The 24788-nt window shown below is 54.6% G+C and overlaps 2 protein-coding genes across 10 annotated transcripts in view; one reads left to right on the top strand and one right to left on the bottom strand.

The window, feature by feature from the left end:
* Positions 1-1175: 1175 nt before the first annotated feature.
* LOC107497841 (coiled-coil domain-containing protein 74B) lies at positions 1176-6750 on the top strand. Of its 2 annotated transcripts, XM_016120143.2 has the most exons (8): positions 1176-1518; positions 2736-2780; positions 3866-3925; positions 4917-5076; positions 5777-5966; positions 6043-6122; positions 6203-6256; positions 6379-6750. In XM_016120143.2, exons 1-8 carry the CDS (start codon positions 1260-1262, stop codon positions 6515-6517), a joined length of 987 nt encoding a protein of 328 aa, XP_015975629.1. In that variant the 5' UTR covers positions 1176-1259; the 3' UTR covers positions 6518-6750. The 2 variants fall into 2 exon arrangements, with proteins under 2 accessions (XP_015975629.1, XP_015975630.1); XM_016120144.2 differs by lacking the exon at positions 2736-2780.
* MED15 (mediator complex subunit 15) overlaps positions 6623-24788 on the bottom strand; it is a 55894-nt gene continuing 37728 nt past the window's right edge. For 3 of the 8 annotated variants that reach the window (XM_016120137.2, XM_016120141.2, XM_016120140.2), the window contains 12 exons: positions 23871-24188; positions 22734-22853; positions 17359-17478; positions 12204-12340; positions 11978-12105; positions 11610-11744; positions 11456-11519; positions 10428-10494; positions 9835-9995; positions 9568-9734; positions 9186-9284; positions 7440-8463 (listed from right to left, as the gene is read on the bottom strand). In XM_016120137.2, the coding sequence (XP_015975623.2) occupies positions 8327-8463; positions 9186-9284; positions 9568-9734; positions 9835-9995; positions 10428-10494; positions 11456-11519; positions 11610-11744; positions 11978-12105; positions 12204-12340; positions 17359-17478; positions 22734-22853; positions 23871-24188 (1653 nt within the window). In that variant the 3' untranslated portion in view covers positions 7440-8326. Of the gene's footprint in view, positions 7271-7439; positions 8464-9185; positions 9285-9567; positions 9735-9834; positions 9996-10427; positions 10495-11455; positions 11520-11609; positions 11745-11977; positions 12106-12203; positions 12341-17358; positions 17479-22733; positions 22854-23870; positions 24189-24788 lie in introns of those variants that run through there. The other 5 variants (XM_016120139.2, XM_016120138.2, XM_036221542.1 and 2 more) reach the window with 5 other exon arrangements.

The following is a 24788-nucleotide window of genomic DNA, read 5'->3' as shown; positions in this document are numbered from 1 at the left end:
TAAGATTTCTTTTAAAAAATATTTATATATAATATATATTTATATAAAAGTCTCAAAAATATATATTCCCACTCATGTTTAAAATTCTCTGTGGTTTCAATCACTGTAGCCATCTTTTTCTGTAGATTTTTAAACATTTTTTATAAAGCACTTTTCTGTTAATTGTATTATCTAAAATTATTTGTGGATCTCTTTCTGTTGATTGAATTTGAATTTTTTTCTCTTGACTCAATCACATTTGTCTGTTTCTTTGCCTGTCTGGTATTTTTATTGTATATCAGACCGTGGATGATGTGTCATAGAGATTTTGGGTTCTGTTATTCTTATCTGAAGTGTGTTACATTTTGTTCTCTAGGCAATTGAATTACTGGAAGATCACCATGACCTTGTGGAAGCTGGGCTTTCAATCTTATTTGGATAGATATATTTTGATTTTGCCCATAGTTTTAATGCAAATCTCTTATTTCTAGAACATACTCCTTATTCAAGGTGAGGCCTTTTGGGTTTTAAATGGAAAACTGAGGCATTTACCAAGTCGTCCTTGGAGTTGGTGGTGAATGAATCTCTTAGCTCTATGGCCTTCCAGCCCTCTCTTTCCCTGGGATCCTGGAATCTTAACCCATACACGTGCTGTTCGGGCCATCCCCTCATTGGAAGGGAATTATAGCTTGAGGCTCCAAATTACCCAGCATTACCCCATCAATTTTCAGCTGCAGTGGCCATCCCAAACTCCATCCTCTTCCTTCAAGAGCCAACAAGCCGGTGGCTTCCTGTTTGAGGTTTGGTTGAGTAAAGTAAACTGAGCCCTCAGCTCCAGGCTGCTTTTTGTCCTTCTACAGTGTCTTCAGACAGCTGTTTCATACATTTTGTCCACATTTCATTTTGCATTGGGGTTCTGCAGTTACTGGAAGTGGAAATTTTACCTTTTGACTTTTGAACCTGTAATCAAACATCTATTCAAAAATTGAACTATTAAAACACAACAAGCGAACAAAATTGAACATTAAGGCCCACTGTAAAGGCAGATGATTCTCCGATTTTTAAGCCAGAGGATGCCTTTTTTAAGTCAGAAGACACCTTGGCAGAACGTGCCCCTAGGCCCCGCCCCCACCCGCCCACCACGCCCCTCGGGACCGGCCCCATTCACGCCCCGCCCCCTCGGTCGCGCCCGTTTCCATGGCTACCCGGCGACAGGCCGGGGCAGCCAGGCCAGCAAGTGGACGTGCAGCGGCGGCAGCGGAGGCGGCGGCGTCGGTGACATGAGCGCGGCAGGGGTGGCAGCCGGGCAGCGGCCCCCTAGCTCGGGAACCCAGGGCTCCCGGGGCGCATCGCGCCTGCGCCAGCGCCAGCCAGCAGTCCTCCAGCACCCGGGGCAGCACGCCACTCAACTCGGGATCAGCGAGGCACAGAAGCGGGTCCTGGACCTGGAGAAGAGCCTGCAGTTCCTGCAGCAGCAGCACTCGGAGACTCTGGTCAAGCTCCACGAGGAGATTGAACATCTGAAGCGGGAGAATAAGGGTGAATATGGGCGGCGGGGCCGGGGCGGGGCACCCCCCCCCGCCCCCCCGCGGTGGGGCCCGGAGACATGCAAACCTGCCTCCCCCGTACTCTCCCAGGGTCTTCAGCACCGAAACAGCCCTTGGATTCTTGAACACGCAGGGTTTAGGGAGGACACAGTGGAGCAAGCCCCAACCGGGGTCCGCCACATGGATCTCCAGCTTGGGATCCCTGCCCCAGGCCAAAAACCCCAGGCCATCATCGTGGGAGGTACCCTCCTGGCCATCTGGCCATCTGCCCATCTGACCGGGGCAGGTCTGGCTGCATCATTTCCCACAGTCACCTGGCCAGCAGCCTCCTCTGTGGTCAGAGCCAGGTCCACCCCGTTTTTAAAAATTTTATAGAAGTAAAACATGCCCCCCAAAGTAGGAGTATACAACTCAATGAATTTTCACACACTAAACACACCCAGATCAAGGGCAGACATGCTGGCCCCAGAAGAATTCCTGGGCCCCATCCAGCCTCTCCACATAACGCTTTGGCCCCTGTGCCCATGCAGCTCCTCAAGGAAGACCTCCCTTCCTAACTTTACACCCCATTTGCCTCCTCACCTCCAGAGGCCAGTCCTGAAGCAGAACTTGAGGCTCCATGATGGGACCTTGCTCCTCTGGCCTTTAGTTAGAGCTTTCCACCTGAGTTTCTCACTCTCCTTTCTCCTGCTGCCTTTACCTGGAGTGCAAAGTACTCCATCGTTGGATATCCATTATATCAGGACTCTGCCCTCCCTATGCCTTCCAGAGTCTCACCCCAGTCCCACCATGGTGCTCAGGCTGGATGTTGCCAGCCCATGTCTTGGGTGTCATCACTCGGTTGTTCCATTGACTACATCTGCTCGCCCATGGCCAGGGGCTTCTGGAGAGCTCGAACATCCTGACTCATCCCTGTACCTCTGGAACCAGGACCCCACCTGGTAGAGGTTACCCCATAGATATCATGGAGAAGGGTTGGATTTGGGGCAAGGCTCTCATCAGGGTCTTTGGCTCAGGGAATAGCCAGAGGCATTCCCTGCCTGAGGATGCTCAAGGCCAGGCTTGGTCCACGGGGAAGGGTCCCTGCAGCCAAGGATATGAATGAAGTCTCTTGGGGAACTCAGCAGGGAGGGAATGGGCAGGGCAAGCCAAGTTTCTCTCAAAAGGGCTATGGCTTCGAAAATGAGTACAGCATGTGCTTGCTTTCAGATCTCCATTATAAGCTAATAATGAATCAGAAGCCACAGAAGAAAGGTAAGACTGAAGTCCTCGGTTACCGCTGTCAAGTGCAGCCCCTCTAGACCGCCTGTACCCACCTAGCTGCACTGGCCCATAATTGTCCCAGTGGGGAGGAGTCCTACAAGACCTGGACAGATGCCACTGTTCCTAGGCAAGGTCTGGGTGACAGGCACAGCAGGTGCCACTCTCAGGGAGCCCAAGGCCTGAGGTCTGTGCAGTAGGGTTAGTGGGCAGAGCAGCTGGGGGTGGGGGCTGCCCAGACCCTCCCCCTGCCCTTACCAGCCTCGCTACCTGGTGGGCTCTTTCGCTTGGCTTGCCGTTCTGGCTGGCTCCAGGTTCCCTCCGAAATGCTGGGGGGCATAGCACAGCCCCAGCCCCATTACTCTGGGCACACTCCATCCAGGGATCCTTCCTGCCATCTCTGCAGTGACTGTGGGGTTTGGGGGAAGGAAGTGCAGATGCAGAGGCCTGCAGCCACTTGTCCAAGGCCCTTCCTCATCTGTGGGCCAATCACCTTGCCTTGTTCCCCAGCTCAGCCCAGGGATGCCCAGGTTGTCTTGGGCTTGCTCTTCCCACTAACCTTTGGGGCCAAATCTGACACTGGGAGGTGGTCTGAGTGGTGAGTGGTGCCAGCCTGGAAAGGCCCAGTTGTGGGGTGCCCAGGGGTCCTCCTTTCTGGGAGGCACACAGAAAATGGGATGGTGGGAGCCCTTGTTCAGGGGGTGCAGAGTAGCACCAGCGAGCTATCCTGGGCTTGTAGTGTGGTCCATTTAGCACTCCAGTCCTGCAGTATGGGAGGGGGGGTCACTGATGGGACATTGGGAGAGGTTCTGCCCCTTCAGGACCTCCTGCTTTCTGGATGGCCATCTGGAAACCACTTTTCCTACAGGTGGTTTCCTCTGGCACTGGCCAGGTGTGGGGCTGCCTTACCAGTGTTGGGGAGGGCTCTGAAGGAATACTTGGGCCAGGGCCTGCAAGGCCAGGAGGCAGACACAAGTGGGCCCAGCCCCTGGCCCATGATGGATGTGCAGAAGCCTCTGAGGAAGCTGGGACAAATTGCTGCTGCCATCTTGGGTTGACCTCTGTGCGTTCTCCTACAGGCAGCATCTCCAATTCCAGCTTTCAGTCCATCAAGTCTGTCTCAAATTCGACGGTTTCAGGTAAGCGTGCCAGCACTCTTCATGTGCCCAGGGTTGGGGGAGGGGCAAGTGCCCCACTCTGGCCCTAAGGCCTAAAAGCCCCTAGTGGTTCTCTGTTGGGCAGCCATTGGAGGAGCTTCTTTGCCAGGACCCATGGACTTAGGGGTTAAGGGGCCAAGAAAGGTGCAGTGAGCTGAAACCACCAGAAGGGGGCTGAGGCAGAGCGGGATGGGACTGTGGGACGGCCAGAGGCAGGCTGCAAAAGCGGGGCGGGCCTGCTTGCAAAGAGCACAGTGTCAACGTGGGGCATAGGGTCCCCATTAGGCCCACCCTGGGGTGGGGCTGTGAGCAGACTCACCGCCGGAGGAGCCCTGGGTGTCCCCCAAGCCTCCCTGAGTGGTCTTCCAGGGAGGGAGTGGTTGACTGGCTGCCCTGGTAGAATGTAGTATCCCCACAAAGCAGGCAGGACTCAGGTGACATGTCCCTGCCTACAGAGCCCTGGGCTTGTGGTGTCTGTCCTTCACAGTGTAAGGAGAGCCAAGAGCCTCTTCTCCCCACTCCGCCTCCCTGAGAAGCCAGGCATCCTGACCAGAAGTGGCCCCTGTCCTTTCCAAGGACCCAGGCGGGCCATGAGCTTTGTCTTTGGAAAGTAAACCTGTGCAGGCCAAGACTAGACGTCTCATTGTTTCATTGTGCCCCAAAATGGGTGCCTCTTCAGTCATTCAGAGAACAGCTTATGAGGCCACCCCCAGCCCCAGCATTCTCCAAGCCCTGGGAGGAGACTGGCCCATTCCAAGTGTGTCAGAGCATTCAGCAGGCACCACGCAATGGCTTCATCCTCAGACCCTCATTAGTGTTTCCCAGCAGGAGGGTCTGTTGTCATCTCCCCTTTACCAGGAGAAAACTGAGGCAGGGGGCAGGGCTCCTTGGGTGCACACAGCTGATCCTGGAGGACTTGGGCACTGGCTCTTGACACCCACAGTGACTGGCCCTGTCTGGGTCTGACCTGTAGCCAGCTCTCAAGGCAAGGCCAGGCCCCAGCCCGGCTCCTTCAAGAAGCAAGACTCGAAAGCTGACATTCCCCAGAAGGTGGACCTAGAAGAGGAGCCCCCTGTCGCCGCCTTGCTTCACAGCAAGCTGGACAGAGCCCCTGGGGCACAGGGGCCAGCCAAGTAAGGCATTTAGTAGGTTCACATCCCGGAATCAACTTTGCTTTCTAAATGGGCCAGCCTCTAGAATGAACCAAACTGGGAGTCCTGCAGGGTCCCCGTGCTTACCTGAGCCCACAAGAGGGGCCAGCAGCAGCCCCTACACCGCTTTCTCAAAGAATCTGGCCTCCAAATGAGCTTGCTTTTCACTGAGAAGTGTCAGTTTCCCAGGCTCCACCTGGGAAATTTGCTTGGTTTTTGGAAGGCAGTCAGGACAGATTTGGACTAGGTTCTGGTGATACCCCTGTTTCTGGGACTTCCCTAGAAATCAGCAGTGAGTCTAGGCTTTGCACTTGACAAGGGGATCCCACTGTCCTTCAGGTAGTGCAGTCAGCAGGACCAGCTCCTGCTTCTCTGCATGGTCCTTAGATTCTCTCTTGACCAGCCCCACCGGATTTGTGGTCAGGATGCCTCAAACCACATCTGACCCTCAGTACACCGAGAGGGGAGGAAGGGATGGGCCTAGCTCACAGCTGGTGCCAGAGACCTCCAACTGATGCCTGGAGCACACTGGTCATCAGAAGGCAGCCGGATCCCAAGGAGGCTGTCAACAACCCTCTTTCCCACACTGGCCTCATGCTGGTGAGGGTACTGCCCTGAGAGGTGGTAGATAGTTAGACCAACCTGGCAGGCTACCTCTGGGCTGCTGCAATGACCATTTCAGAGATGAAGAAGTGGAGACTTTGAATCCAGAGGCTACCTCAGTGGCAGGCAGCCAGCACAAGGGCAAGCAGGTGATGGGGGCACCCCCCTTGATGAGCCTGCCCCCCCACTTGCGTAAGCACACCTCGATTCAGCAGTGTGAGGTGGTCATCCGCCAGCTGTGGAACGCCAATCTCTTGCAGGCCCAAGAGGTGAGTCTTAGGTGGCCGGGGTGGCCCTGGCGCATCTGCAGCTGCAGCTGCCATACCTCTTCTCCTTGCTTTACAGCTGCAGCATCTCAAGTCCCTCCTGGAAGGAATCCAGAGGCCTAAGGCTGCCCCTGAGGAGGCTGATCTGAATTCTCCCAAGTAAGTGCCTGGCGCAGTCCTCGCCCCACTATGACAGGGCCTGGTTGTGTGAGGCTCACCGTTGACTCTTCCTTCATCAGGGACCAGGAGGTCATGCAACTCCCCAAGGTCCCCAAGGGTGTCTCTAAGAAATGGTGAGTCCAAGGGGCACAGGGAGGGTGGGGTGCCCACAACGAAGGGAGGGCCAGGCACAACAGAGAGCAGGCCCTGGCTCTGCGGCTCACCCAGCAGCTGTTCCCTGTCACGCCCCTGCCAGCCTGATCCTGAGCCCAGTGCCCGCAGCGGAGCGTGCCATCTTGCCTGCACTGAAGCAGACCCTGAAGAGTAACTTTGCCGAGAGGCAGAAAAGGCTGCAGGTGGTACAGAGTCGGCGGCTGCACCGCTCGGTGCTCTGAGTGTTCCTGGCAGCCCAAGTCACAGCTGGAGATACTAACCCTCTCTAGGCAGCATCCCAAAAGAATTCTAATTCCACATAAACCAAACTCATGGTAGATAAAGTCCTTGTTCTCGGAACAGAGAAACTGTTTATTTTCTTGCTCAGTATTTAGCTATTCTGCAATTACACAAAAACACATTATAAGTTTTACCCCATCTGTTGAAGACAAAATAAAGCTCATTTCTCCCAGGTCTTAGTCTGTCTCTGGCTGTCAGGTGTCCTTGCCCCAGGAGGGCTCCTAGCTCTGCTACGTATAATTGGGGGACTGCTAAAAACTAACTCGGGCACAGCATGTGCTCCCTTCTTGGGCCGGGGGCTACCTTCCACGCACATGGGCACTCAAGGTTTCCTGCCTAACCAGATACTCCAGGGGGCGAGATGCCATCCACCTGCCTCAGCAACATCCTGTGTCTACACCAGCAAATAGCCAATGAGCTGCCATGCTGAGGTCACCTTCCTCTGTGGAGAGCCACATGAGAACGGTCCTCTCCAGGGCACTGGGGCCCCAGTCTGTGATGTCCCCATCCTTTGAGGGCCTCATATCACCCCCCACAATCACCAGAACAGCAGCTTCGTGGCACATCTCATGGGTGTGTGTGGCCAATTTAGTGCTGAACCTCACCCGACAGGACAGTCCTTCTGGCCCCACTGGCCGTTTCCGTGCTAATCTCTGCCTCTTCCAGCTTCAGGGAGCAGGAACTTTGTCAGAAACCTGGGGGTGAACCAGGATGAGGCACCAGCAGTTAGATGAGGTGAACTAAGGTCTGGGCACCCATGGTCATGTCCAAGTTGGGGGACCTGGCTCCACTCAGACAATATCCCTCACTGGACACTGGGTCCTGGACTCATGATGGGTGGGGCACAGTGACGAATTCATGACAAACACAGGAATAATAAATTTATTATAAGAACCACAGGTGACATGGTAGTGCACATACAAAAGGGGAACCTCTCGTCATCAGAGGGCCAGCTGAAGCCCCGTCAAGGAGCCTCAATCTCTGGAGTGGCTCTGAGGATGCCAGGTCCCGAGGATGGCACCCCAACCCGTGAGTGGGCCCAGCTGGTACACACAGTGCCAGAGACAGGATCCTCCCAGAAGCCTCTGCTCCTTAGCATGCCTACAGTACTGAGCAGACCCCCAAGGCCCGAAGGGAGAACACCATGAGGTATGAGGCCCAGCCAGTGGTGGGAACTTACAGCCACCTGCAGGGCAGACTTCCCTCCGAGACGCAGCTGGCACCCCGAGATCTGGGAGCCTCCCTGTGACATGGCCCATACGCCAACAGTGGCATGGTCTGAACCGAACACTGTGATCAGAGGATTCTGTGTGTTTTAAGGGTTTCCTATGTTCTCCATGTTCCCCCACAGAAACGGGCAGAGTGTTTTCTGGAGCACAGACACACAAGGGGCTCTGACAGGGCCTGACTTCTCCCCCATGCTGCTAAGGACATGGGCCCTGCACAGGCCACGGGGACAGCAGCCCGATGAACGGGGCACATTCCCCTCCCTGGAGGAACTCCTACCCCCACCATCGATGCAGCCAACTCCGTAGCCGCTTGTCCCAGTCCTGTGTAAGTGGGAAAATGTTTGGTAGGTCCCCAAGGCAAAAGATAAAAGCAGGAAAGCTAACCTAAGCCCAGGCTCTCTAAGGGAGCCAACACCTAGAAAGGTCCAACATGAGGCGTGTCCTCTGTGGCCCCAACAAGGCTGCCGGCTGACCCCATGGTCCCCGGTGGGCTGGCAGCCCGAGACCCTGCAGTGGTAGTAGCTAGGCAGCCGAGAGGCAGGCCTGGTGGATGCTCTGCGCCCAGGTGTTGAGCAGGGCTGTAACCGAATGCTTGTCGGGGAGCTGCAGCAGCCTCGAGGTCATGCATCGGTGCACCGACTGGAGGAAGGGGTTGGCGTCTGCAACAGAGCAGTGGGCCTTGAGCGCTGCACCCTCTGCCAGAACAGCTGGCAACACGCCTGGATCCCGGCCCACATAAGCAACTCTCTGGGAAAGGGTGGCTGGGGGTGGGGGGGTGCCTTCACAGGCAAAGAGCTGACATGGGGCACATCACCCAGCCACGGTGACCTGGGATGGCATGTGCCATGTACCGCTAGTGGCCTGCAGGCTCTCCTGGGCCCATGTGTCACTGGGAACTGGAATGTGAATGGACACAGAGCTCAAGGCTTTCCCTTAGTGACAGCCTCAGGGTCCCCATCTTGGTCCTCCATGTGCCAGGTCTGAGCTTCAGGGTGACTGTCCTCATCAATGAAGCTCTCTGGGCCTGTAGCTTAGGGCCACGTCACCCAGATGGGTCCCCATGAGTCCAAGCTCCTATCTGTGCCCCCGTCAGCCTTGAAGAGGCCCACAAGGGCCACTGAAACACTGGGTCTCCTCATTCCTCACCCATTGGACGTGGATGCCCTGGAGTTGCAGGCCAGGCAAATGGACACAATGGGGACTGAGGCCTTTCTTTCTCCAGTGATTACTGGGCAACCCAATCTTGTCCACAAAGAGGGAGCCAGAGAAGAAGAGGGAGGCCTTAGCTTGTGGAGAAAACTCTGTTTGCCCAGAGCTGACCCCCGCCTGCCCTGGGTTCCCCCCACACCCCCGCCGGCAGCTGCCTTTTCGGTTCACCCACCGTACTGCCACTGCCGGTCAATCCATAGTGGGCTCTGGGCAGGGTAGTCAGCAGGCACACTGAGCTCCAGTGGTGGTACACTAGGGAGGTCCTTGTCATCTGCAACACAAGAGGCTGAGCCTGTGACCCCGCCCGCCTTTCTCACAGTCCTGCTCTGAACACCCCAAAAGGTTCTGGTGAGGCTGCAAAGCCTGGAGATCACTCTGACTCGCAGGGCCTCGGGCAAGCAGAGCCACACTGGACAGGAGGGAGGGGCTTCCCTGGCACACAGGGGACAGGTGAAAGTGTGTGGGCTGGGCCTGTTCTGAGGCACAGCCTGGAAGCCTTGGGGCTGCTGCGCTGGGCTCAGTCCTCGCCAGCTCTGCCCTCCCCGGGTACTCACCTAGCTTGCATATCAGGTGGACAGTGCCGTTGTTACTGCAGTGAGAAGGGTCCAAGCTCACCAGGAACTTGGGGTCTAATCTGGCCACCTCCCCCTGGAGCACGTTGGGGATGCTCTGCCGCTCGTCTTCTTCAAACTTACGCTTCCGGGCACACAGCACTGGCGCCCTGGAGGAGGCGGCCGTGGTGACCACACACTGGGCTAGGCTGTGGCCCGTGGCCTGCCACCCAGTACCCACTGCAAGGCTAAGCCTTGGGCTGTACGTACGTGATGGGTGGGCCATGGATGGCTGTCATGGCTGGCACAAATGTTCGGTACAGGGAATGGTTGAAGACAGGTGAGCGGATGTTGGCCAGGACGGCATCCAGAAGCGGCTGGCACAGGTACTGCTGTTTGGTTGGTGGTACTGGGGGTGGTGGGGGCGTGGGCTGGGATAGGACAGGTGGGGTCAGCAGCCCACTCTTAGGGAGGCTCTCCAGACCCCAAGACCTTCATCCTTATAGCCAGACTTCCCAAGGTTTCCCCACCACCTCCAACCCCTGAAGACTAATAGCTAATCCTGGACACATTCTCCCCAAGTCCCCCACCCAGGGCTGGGCAAGTGGAGGCAGCTTGAGGGAAAGCCCACAGCCCAGGGGTGAAGGGAGATCTCTTCCATTTCCCGACCACCCACAGCAGTCAGACCTGGAAGAAGTCTTTGGGCAGGGTCCCCAAGTGGAGTGGTGAGCCCTTTCTGCCCACCCTGGACTGTGAAGATTCCTCCCAGCCTGTGGTTCTGAGTCACTAAGCAGGTGTGCCCTGACCTTCCCAGAGATGCCTGCGGCCCTCGGAACACCGTCAGGCCACAGCGCCCCACTCACCACCGCCATGTCATTCTTGAGTTTCTCCAGGGCGATCTCACACTTTTGCAGAGTTTTCAGGGGGCAACTATGGGGAGAGGCCAAGTGCATGACCCTCCAGGCTAGAGGACGAATGAGCTGGCAGCTCTCACATGCTGATCCCAACCACTACCCATCTGGTATCCCCTGGATGGAGCCAGCTGACCAGCCGTTCCCATACCCAGAGTCTAAGGTAGGTGGTCCCACCCCAGGAGCGGCCTGGCCCTGGTCAGCAGAACAAGGCATACATGTGACGAGCCAAGGGGAGGCACAGAGGCCAAGCTCCTGCCCACTCTGGCCAGATAACCCCAATGAAGGCCTGGTGGGCTGTCCAGCTCCTATAGGCCTGTTCTGCAGTGTCCAGCATTCTGTCCAGACAAACAAAACAGGGAAGACCTTCTAGAAGGGGAGTATAGCTTGAGCCAAAGGAAGTATCTCAAAGGCCAGACTAGTTCTGTGGCACTGGCGCCGAGAGCAGTCTCATGGCTCGGGGAGGGGCATGTGTGCCGTGTTGAGAACCTGGCGCTCCACTGCCTTTAGAATGCTTCTTAAGGCACTGTCTTGTTTCATTTTCATAGCTAATGTGTGTGAGTCACTGCTGTCAGATGGGGTAACTGAGACACAGGTGTTTGCCCAAGGCCACTGCTAGGTTAAATCAGGAGCAGCGATGAAGACAGGTCTCTCTCAGCCAGCTGGATTAATGAAGGGCACTACAAGCCCAGACTTGGCCAATGGCCTGATGAGACACGGCCGTGACAGCCACAAGGTAGAAGGGTGAGGACCCTGGCAATGGCCTGTAACAGGGCAGAGTTTATGTGCTGGCGAAGGTAGGGGCAAGGGGTGAAGCCTCAGGAGGCACAATTAAGTAGAGCCCTGGAGCCCCTTCTCTAAACTCCGCATTGTTACCAAACACCCGCACTGTTACCTAGGCTGGGCCAACTGAACACCCAGGGAGCCTCCGTGAGCCATGGCACGGCACTCACCCCCAGGGGCCTGAGGACAAAGCTCACCGTTTGGAGGGGTCTGTCAGGATGTCCAGAAGGCTCTTCATCTTACTCAGGTCCTTTTTCCTGTCTGGAACAAAAGAAGGGACACTAAGACACACAGCCTAGGGGTCTGCGAGCCCCAACCCCGCCCCTGTTCTCACCTCGGCTCCACCCCTACCTTCATTCTTATCAATCTTGTTGATCATGCGGCGCAGGGGCTCAATGTACTTGGACAGCTGCTTCAGCTTATCCAGGTACTGCTGCTCCTCAGCCTGGCTGGAGCCTGCTGGGCTCATGACTGAGCTGGGGTTCACTGCAGGACATAGCTCAGTAAGTGCCGCCCAGCCCATGAAGGCCCAGCTCCCTGCAAGCCCTTAAGAGGTGGGGTGCTTGCACTCCAAGGGGATCGAATTTGTTCACCCCCTTATAAGCTGAGGCCTCATGAGGGTGAGGGAGTGACTCTCAGCACCTCAACTCGCAGGGCTGTGTGTGGGTGACACGAGGGGCTCTGGGTCTTAGGCTGTGCCCACCCTAGGCCCAACTTACCAGGGGTGTTTAAAGGTCCCGGGGAGGGGACGCTGAAGTTCTGCGGGGTGCGCGCCGTCACTGGACTCTGGGAGGGCTGTGGTGAGGGGCTGGGCAGAAAGCTACTGGGGGATGGGGCAGGGCCGGAGCTGCAGTAAATCGAAAGGGAGCACGTCTGTGAGCCGTGGGCACCGGGCAGGGCCCTCCCTGTGAGCCAGGCAGGGAGGGGCACCCCGGCCAGGCCTACCTGACGTTGGAGTTGGGCTGCGAGCTGGGCTGGCCGGGCTGCGGGGACGGCTGGGGGGGAGGGGGCATCGACTGCGGGGTCTGCACCTGCTGGCCCGGCGACGGCGAGGACAGCATGGTGAGGCTGTTCTGGCTGACCTGGAAGTGGAGGGGGCTCAGCCTGCTCGCCTCGCACACTCTCTCACTCCCGCTGTCCCCTTGCTCCCACCTGCCTGGGCCCGAGGACTCCACCTACACACACAGCCCCGCTCTCTCACACAGCCTCACCGCACACTCTTGTCTTCCTTTGATGCCCTGCTTCTCAAAGACTAACAGGCACACACCTCACCCTGTGGACACACACACAAGCACATGGTGACCAAAATGCTGGCAGAAAGGCCAGGCTGCCCGTGTAGCCCTTGCTCCACGGCAGGGAGACTCCTGAAGAACTGGGCCTTCTGTGCTGGAACAAGACATCCCCATGTCCTTACCTCATGGGCGTGGAAGCCTGTGGAGCGGGAGGCTGGGGAAGGCTAATGGCCTTGGATGGCACTGACCAGCCTCCCCTGGTCTGTGAGCTCTCTGTGGGCCCCACTCTGTGACAGATGGGACCATCTTGCCACATGCTTCCATGTACTTCCTCAGCCCGCCCCCCCCGCCCCCCAGCCACAGGGAGAGACTGCATCTTGCACTTAATGGAAAAAAGTAGTCCTGTTGTCAGCCCTCACCAGCATGCCTGCCCCAGGGCTTCTCAGTCTGGACCCATGGGCTCCACTGAGAAAGGTGAGCGGCCCAGCATCATTCTCAGAAGCTGTTTCCTTGCCTGTAGAACTGGGGTTCCCCCTACTACCTGCAGTCCTCGTTGGGGAGGACACAACAGAGTCAACTGCACCACTGTCATCAACAAGGGCAGTGCCCTATTCGTCTGTGAACTCCACAGGATGAAACCACATCACCCAGGCATCAGGAAAAAGGATGTGTGAAATAACCACTTTCCATAGAAAAAGTTCAAGATGGCAGTTCCAGATGGTGAGGAGAGCTGTGGGGAGTCAGCTGCCTGCCAGCCCTGGGTGCCCAGCCTCCCCTGGAATGAGCCTCACAGAGAGCTGCTTTGCCCAGTGCCTGGCGATACTGGCACGACCCTTTGTCAAACTGGGATCACCCCAAAGGCCCTGCCAACTCAGCATTCCCGAAGGTTGGCAGTGGCCTCTCCCACGGCCTAGGCAGTTCCTTGCACACTGAGCATCACCTCAGAGTCTGCCTCCTGAAGCCCAGTGCACAGCCCACCTCTGGAACTGTCCGATTTGACAGACCAACTCTGGCCTCTCACAGTGAACTCCGGACACCACCGTCTGGTGCGGCGTCACGCCTCTCTCCCACACACTACTCCACCGTGGCGCTGGGTTAGGATCCCTTGGAGTGGGTTGCTGCTTTCCAGTACTGTGTCAGGGAGCAGGAAGGAGTGTTTGGAGGAGCCCAGATCCTACCAGGAACAGAGAACGCCGCCCTCCTCACCCACATATCCCACTGGCCAGGCCGGGGTGGGCATGAGGCTCTGCCCTTTCTCCCGTACTGCTTGGACCAAGCTCCAGGAGAGAAACATCCTTCCCCGCCTGCTCTTCAGCTTCCTACCCCTCCCACCGAGTGTGCAGGATGGAGCTGCAGGGCACACGGAGACCACGTCATGACACTTCTAACATGGCTGGGTCAGAGAGGCACTGAACCCAAGATGGAATAGACTGTCCCCACCCCTGTTGACCAGGCCCCTAGCCTGGAGCAGAGAAGCTGGAGTGAGTGAGCTTGAGGTGAGAAAAATGGTTCCAGGTGTTTTATGCTGACACCGGCAAGGGCACAAATGGGCCTAGAGTGGCTTAGTTTGCTGAGGTGAACCAAGCACAGCAGCTGTCCCCGTGCAGGGCTCCCCTTCACGGTACCTGGGTACACTGAGTCCCAGGGCCTCATAGCCTCTGTGCTAGAAAGTATGTTTCAGAATTTACTCAACTCCTAGGACTACGAAGGTAAACAGGTTGCCTCAGAAAAGTCCATGCAGAGAACCAACTATGGTGCTAAGGAAAAGAAGCAAAGGCCCTGGGGCCCCACTCTGGGCCTGGCCTGTCAGGCACAGGTGCCCTCCCTGTAAAGCCTTGCTCCTCACCTGCCCACCGAGCCCCACCCATCACTTCCCCTTTTCCTGAATCCAACATGCTGCCATTCTCTGTCCTGTAATCCCTGAAGCTGCCTCTTGCCTCTCGCTCTTCCTGCCTATATGTAGGTCAAACCTCCTCACCTGGTCTTTTCCTGATCATTTGGGCCCCACCTGCCCCCAACCTGCCCAGAGTGGTATCTCATCCTCAAACTCTGCTCAAGCAGCTGTCCCTTCTAGAGGGGTTCAGCTCTTGCCTGGTGCTTCTCAGAAAGGGAATGAGGCACTTGTTGGGTACTACAGCGGGAAGGTTACTTCAAGTTCACATCCCACCTCAATGTCTAAGGCTGTATTTTAAGAGGCACTCTCAGCATTTAGACCATAGGAAAATAGGGTGCATTTGCCCACACCCTCTGCTTTTTGGGTTCCACGGAGCCACTGAACGCACACAGCTCCCCCAGGCATGAGACAGAAGGTCTAAAACACAGTGAACAGCAGCCTGCCCAGGCTGAAGGTACGAGCTCAGTGCTTCTGCTTTTTCCCCAAACCCTCCTCCCATGTCTAGCCCTGGGCTCTGCCCCTCTGGCCACTGTGGTCACCACCTGCAAAGCTGCTAAAGAAATCCACTTGGCCTCCAACATCCAATCCAGATCTCTTTGCCTCTGACAGCTCCTCTGGAAAAATGCACAATTCCCGTTGGCAGCAAACACTGGCCCTCACAGGCCTTCAGAAGGCCTCTCTGGGCATCAGCACCGGGCAGCCCAAGGCTCCCAGGCATCCCAAATCCAGAGTAACCAAAGATACACTTAGGGTGGGAAACAGTCACCCAAAGGCCCATGTCAAGAAAGAACTGCCCTAGCCAGGCTGCTAACAAGACAGCGACCCCTGATCCTCAGGTTTGTTGTCGGGTCCAGCGGGCCTCTGGGACCGAGGAGAGCAATATGGCTATGCTCCCTCAGTCTGTGACAAGCCTGTTGGGGAGAACTGTGCTCCCGCTCTGCATCTTTCACTTCTCTGGCACATTCTGCCACAGGCATGGGTGTGTCTGTCACATGCATGGGTGTATCTGTCACAACCACTAACAAAACCCAAAAACATAAACGTTACACCTCACAGGGAGGGAGCTTGAGTGCCTCTCATGTACCCCACACCTTGTCACCTACGTGATCACAGACAGGAAGCAGGAGCTCAGAGGGAAGTGACTTGCTCAAGGTCACATGGCTAGTGGGGGGAATCCAGGCACCTCAGTGAGGGAGCAAAGACAAGTGAGAAGGGGGCCTCCCAAGACAAGGCTGGAGGCAGGGTAGATGGAGAGAGTGGGTGGAGGGGAAGCAACAGAGATGGGTGGTGGGGCCAGAGGACAGCAAGGCCGGTCTGGGAAGCCTCGTGCTGTGAAGAAACCTCAGGGGAGGCTGGCAGTACCATGTACTCCAGCACCCTTGGGACCACCTGCACCTGCCAAACATCTCTGGAACTGCCCTGAGCTCCTGGACCCCTGCACATGATATGTCCCCAGGAGTCATTCACCAGAGCAAAGTGGAATGTGGGTCCCACTATAGTGCCACCTGCTTGGGACAGGAACCCATGTCACTCCTGGACTCCCATGCTGGGCACTGTGTCTTGCATGTGCCCGGCACAGAATCCTGACTTATCTGTGAAGAGTCCCCACCACAGCAGAAAGATGTAACTATGGGACATATCCTAGGAAAGCGCTGGAGAAGAGGCAGAGACGAGGGAGCCCCATCTCAAGAAGAGCCTGTTTTCTTGAATACAATTTTTCACCGAAAGAAAGAACAAACCAGAGAGGCATCATCGATGCTGAAGCACATCCCGCTGGGGGCTACATGCAGGTGGCTGGGGGTGACTAGCAGCCACATGACATGCCATACAGACACACCAAGGTCCAGAGGTGACAGCTGCTGAGAACTCGGGTGGGATCCCTATTGGGATTGCAAGCGTGGCCCCTAGCTATGTTTTAACAATGCATTTCCGGAATATGCTATCTCTTCTCAGAAGGGACAAGGACACAAAACAGCTGCATGCCAATTCTGGAACCAGCTCTATGGCGAGCTGAACGTCCGGTGTGTCTGGCCCTGTATAGGGGAGGAGGAGTGGGTTTAAATCCTGAAGATGCCAGGGAAAGGCAGGGGCTACTATCTGCTAAGATTATAGATGCATTTCCCTTACAAGAGAAAAAGAATTTTAAAGTTTTGGCAAATCTGAAGCTTTCATGGAAAACCCACTAAAATGGAAAGCCCATACGATAGGGGAACCTCATTCATCTCCATTTTTAGCCCCTGAATCCTAGACTGGTGCCCACAGAATGCACATGATTATTTGTTCAACAAATTAATATATCACAGAAAAATTCCAAATTTCATAACATAAAAGAACCAAAAATCCATATCCCTGAAATACTGTAATGTATACAGAGGTCTTTATCTATCTGGAAAGGGGTGTGTGTGTAGTAAATTCTGGAACACCACAGTCTGACAGAACTTTGCGTACCTATGGACTTGACAATCTGTGCTGTCCAGTATGAAAGTCACTAGCTTCCCTGAGGGGCTACTGGTACTTGAAATGTAATTGAATTTCAACTGAACATAACTTGAGAAACTGGATTTTTAATTTTAACTAATTTAAATGTAAATAGCCAGGCATGGCTAATGGCTATAGTATGTGAAGCACAGCCCTAGAAAGTCAAACTATTTGCTTAGCTTCTGTTTTATTTTTACCATGAAAATGACAGTAGCATAACTATCTAAAACATTAAAATTTCAAAAAGATATTTGGCTCCCACCTTCTCCAGAAAATGAAAACATTGGAACTATTCAAAATATTAAAGTGAAAATAAGCCCAGATATTTACTCACATCCCCTCAAGAAACACGAGCCGGGTATGGCCTCAGGTAAGCTTGGTTAGGCACTCTGAGCGCCACACTGTGAAGGAAGTCACCGAGATTACAGTGTGCCTCACAAAGGTGCTCAGAGGGCCCCAAGCTTCCCGGGGGCCCTGGGTGCCGCCCCGTAAATACCTGTGCTGAGGGCTGTCCGCCCAAAGGGATGGAGCTTGACGGGACAGCAGACACGGCAGTGGTGGGCGGGAACCGGGCTCTTACTTGCATCCCGCCTTGGGCCAAGGCTGCGGCAATCATCTTGAGGAGAGGGACAACAGACAAGGTGATCGCAACAAAGAAACGCAGTGCACGGGCAAGTGGAGAGGGGTGTGCAGCCTCCATGACAAGGAGTGCCCAAGGGGCTAGGGAAGGCCTGGGAGGGGGAGGCGGGCCTACATGTTCAAGCATCCAGCATTGAGGCCCATCTAGTCATCAGGAATCCACAGGAGCTGCCGCAAATGCTCCTCCAGACCTCTCTATTCTGTTGGCTGCACTCCTTCGACAAACCTCTGATCTGCTGATGCGCCCACAGAGCCTTCAAGGCCAGACCTCAAGGGCTGGGGCTGGTGTTTCTGACAGATCAGGCTCCTGGAACAGACTCTGAGAAAGTATACTCCACCAAAGCTGGCTATTTATGGTATTTATGAGAAGTCAGCCATCATTAAAACAGAGAAGAGCCCAGGTAAGCCGGCTCATAGCACCTATCCTTCCCTAAGTGGTATGCTGCTGACAAAAATGCTTCTGAGGGCCTGAATTCAAACTGTCCTTCTATCTTCGTGCCTGAGTCTCTACCAGAGAACTGGTTTATCACCAAAGTCAAGGGCAGGTGAACAAGGGAAGCCTGGGACTCCGCCCAAAGCCTTGAACTAGTAAGAAGGTGCACTTCCCCCAAAGGTCAGGTCTGTTCCTAAACACATGAGTCTAGACTCCAGAATTCCAGCATATGCTGGGACCACTCTCATCATCGACTTATACTTCTGGAAGCATCAAGGCAGCAGTGTCATGGATTAAGGCCTGGCTTGCACTGAGACCTCTGGCATCACAAGCATGTCCCACACTCACACCCACAGGCTGCATGCAGCAGGCACTGCAAGTCAGGGGTGACACAAGCAGTAGCAGGTTCCAACCCGAACCTTGCAACGGCACAAAAATGGGGCAGCTCTTAGGCCGGGCTTGGGGGTGGGAGGTAGCAGATGTTCCCATAGCCACACCAACAAAAGAAATACCTAGGGGTGGGCAGCAAGGAAGCCATTGTGGTGTCTGCCAAATTCGAGCACAGTCCTGAAGAGCCCACCACTCACTACCCCATCCGATACAAAGTGGGATGTTTGTGGGCGTGTGAGGACAGAAATCTAAGGAAAACACACCTCCCTCCCGGAAGGCCCACTCCGTGCATCCTGGGTGAGGCTGAAAGCAGCTCTCTCCTGGGTTTGGCTCTCAGCCCCTGGTCAGGTGAGGGGAACAGTGAACAGTGTCTGTTTACGATCAGCACTGCACTGCTGTCGGCGGAGCCCATCTGAGCCCGATGGCCACTCAAAGGTGCTCCTTCCAGGGGGAGAAAGGCCTGGAAGTAAGTCAGGTGGCAAGAGAGATGCAAATTTTTTGTAAGAAGATAAAGTGATAGAAAACGAAAAGCTTAAATCTAACTTGCTGCTGACCGGTTTCTTTCTAACTGAGAGCTCCTGAGAGGGAAAGCTCATTTTCTTTTAAACACATTCTAATAAAAACACAGCAGTACTGGATCAGATGAGCCAGGCAGCAACCACCCAGCAAATCATTCTCTCATTCTCTCAAGGGACATTTCTCTACCGCCCAACAAACATCCACCCAGAAAGGAATTCTAGCTCCATCCCGAAGGCTGTGATACTGGCTCCTATGAGGCCACTGGGCAGGCGGGCCCAGAAAGAAGAAAGAGGAGTCCACACAGGTGGTACATTAGGGAAGTGTCTTTGATGAGAATTCTTTGTAACTTGAGAATTGTAGTTATTTTCTATGCACTAGGAAAATAGAATGTTAAAAGACAAAAGCATAAGGACTGTTTGGAAATGGAGACACATTTTGTTCTGGTTTCATCTGCAGTCACAGATCAAATTTAGGGGAGAAAGAAAAGTTAGTGCAGTTATCCAGCTGTGCCCTAGTAAATCCCAATGCAGTGACAGCAACATCAGCTTTCTCATCTACACGAGTAACATCAGATACAAGAGCCAGGCGTATGCAGAACAGGGCACACCGATTTTCCTGGAACACCAAAACCACAAAACTCAGCCCCTGGGTAAGAGTCCCGGCCACCCATCGGGCCACAGCACTGCCAAGCATTTGATAAGGTATTTCTTTTCTGCTCTGAGGTGGGAAGCCTTGAGAGACAAGGCATAGAGCAGTGGTCCCCAACCTTTTTGGTACCAGGGACTAGTGATTCTATGAGAATCTAATGCCTGATAATCTAAAGTGGAGCTGAGTTAGTGATGCTAGTGCCGGGGAGCGACTACAAATATAGATGAAGCTGTACTCACTACCTGCCTCTCGCCTCCTGCTGTGCGGCCTGGTTACGGTCCGTGGCCCGGTGGAGACCCCTAGCACAGAGGGCTGCCAGCTCAGGCCTGCCAATCCCAACACTTCTTTCATGGAATCAGCGCCTACCTGCAGCTCACATACGTAAAGCCGCAACAGATGGTCGCTGTGTCCTGATGTCAAATGCATGAGCACCAAACAGAAGTCCTAGTCTGCAACTTTGAACTCCTGGTAGATGACTGGCTGATACAATTCGAGAGCCTCATAGTGACCCAGTGACTCACTTTTGGGAAGCATCAGGAAAAAGTCCAAAACCCAGCCATTCATCAGGACATGCACCCTTGGTAACATCAAAAAACGAAATAACCTCAGGCTCCAATAACATGACAGTTAAAGACAGGAGGATACAGTCATAAGAGAAACTACATATAATGTTGACCGAGAACTTTTAATTATAAGAGAACATTTTACTTCTATTGCAATGCAACCAGGAAAGAAGCTATTGACAAAATTCTACGTATATCTTATGACCTTGACTATGTGAGAACAGGAAAGAAAAGATACCAAACCGTCTTTCCCACTCTGAAATATTTCCCTTATTTATACTTCTCTCAACTTTCCATCTTCTATAGTCACCACATATTTTGTTAAGTTTTTGGGTCTGAAAACTTCTAGCCTTGTCTAGTCCACTGTGCCAGCAGAGGCTGCAAACGATGTGAATCCAGAGATCTCCCAGGAGGGCTTGTCATACCCTAGGGACCCCCACTGCTGCTAGAACAATGCAGTGAGGCCAGCAAACCGGCCTCCAGGAAACAGTATTACCTGCTGTGAGCCCAGAGACAAATCAGCAGACCAGAAGCAGAGGACCGCAAGGCACTGCATCAAACGTACACTCCGCACACTTGGGCTTCAAGAATGCCTCCTGTGTCACCAGCACCTAGGTATCCCACCGCAGGCTACAAAGCCTAGGGCGAGGCCTCTCACCAGCTCTGCTCAATGCTGGTCTCTGACACACAGAAGGGAGGTGGATGTTGCTCCTAAAAACCCTAAAGGTGCACTCATAAAACCAAACCCACCTAGAAGTACTCAAGTGGCGGGCCCCTTCATTCCCCCTAGATACCAAAGTCCCCGACCAAAAAGAGGTGGCCCAAGCCACCCTTAGCTATTCCTGAAGCGTTCCACTAGGAGGGAAAGAAGGTTACAAATCAAGGTTACTCTGGAAGTGACTGACTATGGCTAAGCCCCCAGCCAAGCTCCCATGCTGGCTGGACTGTGACCTCCAGCAGAAGCGAAGGGTGGAGTAACGACTGGGAGGAGAGGCACCGTGCACAGGCTCCGTGAGGAGTACTGAGCACACACAGCCGTGGCCGCCTCTGGACAGTCATGAGGCACCAGGGAAGCTCCAGGAGTACAATTCCTTGAGCTAGAAACCTAGGAATAAACCAGCACGATGGGACCACTGGAGGACATCAACTGTTCTAGGACTACTCACTTCCCCAACTCCAACTCCAAGAAATGGGATGGAAAGGGAAGACTTTCAGGACGACCCACTGCAGGATAAAGAATGCCAAGCCTCTCACTGTCCTACTAGACTGGACCTGAGATGCAGAAGTTTCCAGTAAGAGTGGTCCTGGAACAGGGCAGGGAATGTCACAAAGTGGCAAGGGCAGTGGGCTGGGCAGGTGGTGGCTGTGACCATGTACCACCTTTCTCTGTATCAGACACCAAGGGGAGGGAGCCCTAGGAAGCCTGAGAACAAGCCCAGGACAAACAGTGCTGGTGGCAGAGATGGACTCCAACCTTGCCACAGGGCAGCCAGCCCCTCCTCTGCTACGGATAGGAAGTCCATGTATGTTTCCCACAAGACCACGTCTGGGAAAGCTGGTGATGTGGGAAACTCTAGACCCAGGCCACTTGGTACAGTGAGCATGGAGGCTGCTAGGCTGGCTTAACTACATCCGAACACCTCAGGCCCCTCCACAGGCACACTTCTCAGGTGGCTTCCCATAGACTCATGCAATGTGGCTGGGACTAGGAAGCACGATTTCTGAGCCTCCCCAACAGTGAAATGTCACCGATACTAAAGGAACACACTGCATCCCAGAAATGCTTGACATGCAGCCCTGTGTACAAGACAGGGAGCTTGCGCACGCGCAGGTAATGAGCGGGGATAAGGAGCAGGGCAGGAGCGCGGTGCAGCACTGGGTGGCTACAGTCTCACACGTCAACTAGCAAGTCTGCTCTGTCTAATGCCAACACTCTTCTGAGCCAGGACTGTCAGTGTTCCCAACACTGGGTAAAGACAGGAAGAACTGAGACCCCAGACTGGAAGTCTCCCCACCCCGCACCCACACAAGGGCAGGGGGCCCTGTGGAGAAGTCACAGGGGCTGGATCTCTGGACCCCAGATACAAACAAGCATCAGGCCTCTACTAGGAAAGGCGGAGCAAGGCCTCCTCCATCCCACTGACATCCATTATGCAGAGAGTGGGTGTGGCTGGCCTCAGCCACACTTTCCAGCACAGGAGCAAGCCCCAGAATTCAGCCCAGCAGGAGGCTAAAGCACAAGCCTGCGCTGTCCCCTATAGCCAGACGCCACCGTTCTCATGCCCTTCCCAGTTTCTAGAGAGCTACTGTCCACCTGCTGCCAGCCCTGTACTCAGAGCTGAAGCGAGGATGAGCCCGTGACACTCCCCTCTTCAATGTACGGTCTCAGAAGAGGGAAGATGAAAGACATGTAAATTGTAGGAATGACATGTGCACTATGCAGCTGAGGGGACCCAGATATGACCAAGCAGAGTTGGCCACCCCAGGACCCCAGAGGACTGGTTCTAGGGGAGCCCTCATCTCTCAGAGTGCCAGGGGGAGAGGAGCCTTGAGCTTTACCAACCCGGTTCCTGATTCAACCAAGGCCCTTGCCATAGAGCACCGGAAATCCAGCTCCATGCACAGGTGGGCATGCACCTGCTGGCGACTACAGAAGCTCTCAGCTCTGATGGCCCTCACCTGGACTCCTGAACCCACTATCTGGGGGGCCTGAGCTGTCGGCACCGCTGTCTGCTGCTGCACCTGGGGCTGCACCTGGGGCTGCACCTGCGGCTGTTGCACCACCATCGGAGCTCGGACCTGAGGGAGGAAGGGAGAAGGCAATTTGGAGCCACCCAGGGCAGAGGTCAGCATACCCGCTACTTCTGTGAGAGCTTTGAATATCAAAGCTTTTCACGAGAAGGGGGACGGTACCATCATGACTTCACTAGCTATGATGTCATCTTAGTGGCCATCCCTTATTCCACAGCTCACCAGAAGTGTTTCCCTGGCTCCGAGTTGGCAGAGCCGAGCCCTGCCTCCCCCAACCCTGGTGAGAAGTGTGGCCTCCGCACTGGAATATTATCAAATAGCCATCACCACCAGCAAAGCTACAACTCCAAAGGCCGAGCACTCAGCCCAGCCTGCCCAATATCTGAGCCAAGAATGCTGACAGTGGGCAGGTGGCTGGCCAGCCAGCAGTAGGCTGGATCCCTGGTGACAGGCATGCCTGTATCTGCTTCTCATGACCGTTCTCAGCCTTCCAGCCTGCCCCTGTGGGCCTTTTATTCACTTGCCACTAGGTACAGGCCTGGCCTGTTCCCACTCCCAGCAATGAGTCACCAATAGGAAAGTTCACAAAATCCAAGGAAGTGAACCAAATTTAAATGCCCCCATGATGCAGCTATCCAAATTGGTGACAATATTCTGTCCTGTGTAAATGCTACTGGCTGAATTTGCTTAGTACAGAGATGCATGAGACCAAAAGCAACATTTTATATGGTAACGACAGGGGTCTTTGTTCAGAATGAACCTCTGAGCAACTAGCAAACCACCATGGACGTTCAATGGAGCCACCACGTCCTGCCCCACAGTGATAATATATGTGCTGCCATCCATCTAATCACCCACAATCTTAAAATGTCCATGCTGCACGGAAGTGCTCATGGAATGCATACTCCCTCGCTGAGCCAGTGTGGGGAAGCACCACCTGAGTCCCAGGGCTTGAAGCGAGGACACGCCATCTATACACGAGGAGCCCTCGAAACTGTTGACAGACACCAGCTGCATGTGACACCAGGGAAGAACTGAGGCCTACCACCAGTCATGGGTACTCACAAGTTTCAGCTGTGTTTGGGCATACAACATCTGTCCAGAGAGGGCCGGAGCCTGAGACACCAAAGGCTGGGTCTGTGACTGTGGCGGAAGCTGCGATGGTTGGTTCTGAGCAACTGGTGGCTGCTGGGGCTGTGGCTGGGGCTGGTGGTGCTGTGGGTGATGCATCTGCTGCAGCTGCTGGGGCAGGTTCTGGGAGGGGGGAGGCTGTGGCTGCTGCATTGGTGGCTGCTGCATTGGCGGCTGGGCCTGTAAAGCCTGCTGCTGCTGCTGCTGCTGCTGCAGCTGCACCATCCGCTGGAGCTGTTGTTGCTGCTGTATCTAGGGGCAGAACAAACAGCACTCAGTCGCCCCATTGGGCTCTGGGCCCTGGGCCAGCCTTGCCTCCAAGAAGCCTGCCCGGGCTGTTCTCACACGGGAAGGAGGGAGCACTTCAAACAGAAGGAAACTGAGGACTCACCAAGAGTGCATCTGTCGCCTGGCCCACCCCTAGGCCCGAGAGAATGAAAAAGAATCAAAGGAACTATCAAGAGGGTCGAGTAAGGGGAAACAGTCATATGAGTGTAGTCCTGCAGAAGCTGGGATAAACACTCAGATGAGTTAGGTCTCTGAAGCCTTTGCAGTGACGCTTGCTTGGTCTCTACAGTATGTAATAGTAAACCACTGTTGGTTCTGAGAGAGAGGCCTCTAAGATCCAGGAGGGTGGCCACTGGGAAAGGAGGCAGAGGGCCAACGCCTGGAGGAGGTAGGAAAGTAGAGAGGCCCCCTCAGGGATCTCCTCTCTCAACCAGGAGCGAATCTAACGATAGATGCTTAACACATGTGGATGCTGACTGCAAATCATGGGAGGAAGAAATTATTTTCTTAGAAGCAATAATTCTACTGCGACATTGTCATTCCCTTACAAGACACCAGATGATT

The sequence above is a fragment of the Rousettus aegyptiacus genome, unplaced genomic scaffold (genome assembly GCF_014176215.1).
Source record: "Rousettus aegyptiacus isolate mRouAeg1 unplaced genomic scaffold, mRouAeg1.p scaffold_m13_p_5, whole genome shotgun sequence".
Taxonomy (NCBI): Eukaryota; Metazoa; Chordata; class Mammalia; order Chiroptera; family Pteropodidae; genus Rousettus; species Rousettus aegyptiacus.
Note: the sequence above shows the minus strand (reverse complement) of the source record. Positions and strands in the feature narration are given on the sequence as shown.

Bases quoted from the DNA above. Each gene is read 5' to 3' on its own strand.
- LOC107497841 (XM_016120143.2), top strand. From the start codon at position 1,260: ATGAGCGCGGCAGGGGTGGCAGCCGGGCAGCGGCCCCCTAGCTCGGGA. The intron at 2,781-3,865 runs GTAAGACTGAAG...GTTCTCCTACAG, and splicing joins TCAGAAGCCACAGAAGAAAG to GCAGCATCTCCAATTCCAGC. The intron at 3,926-4,916 runs GTAAGCGTGCCA...TCTGACCTGTAG, and splicing joins CTCAAATTCGACGGTTTCAG to CCAGCTCTCAAGGCAAGGCC.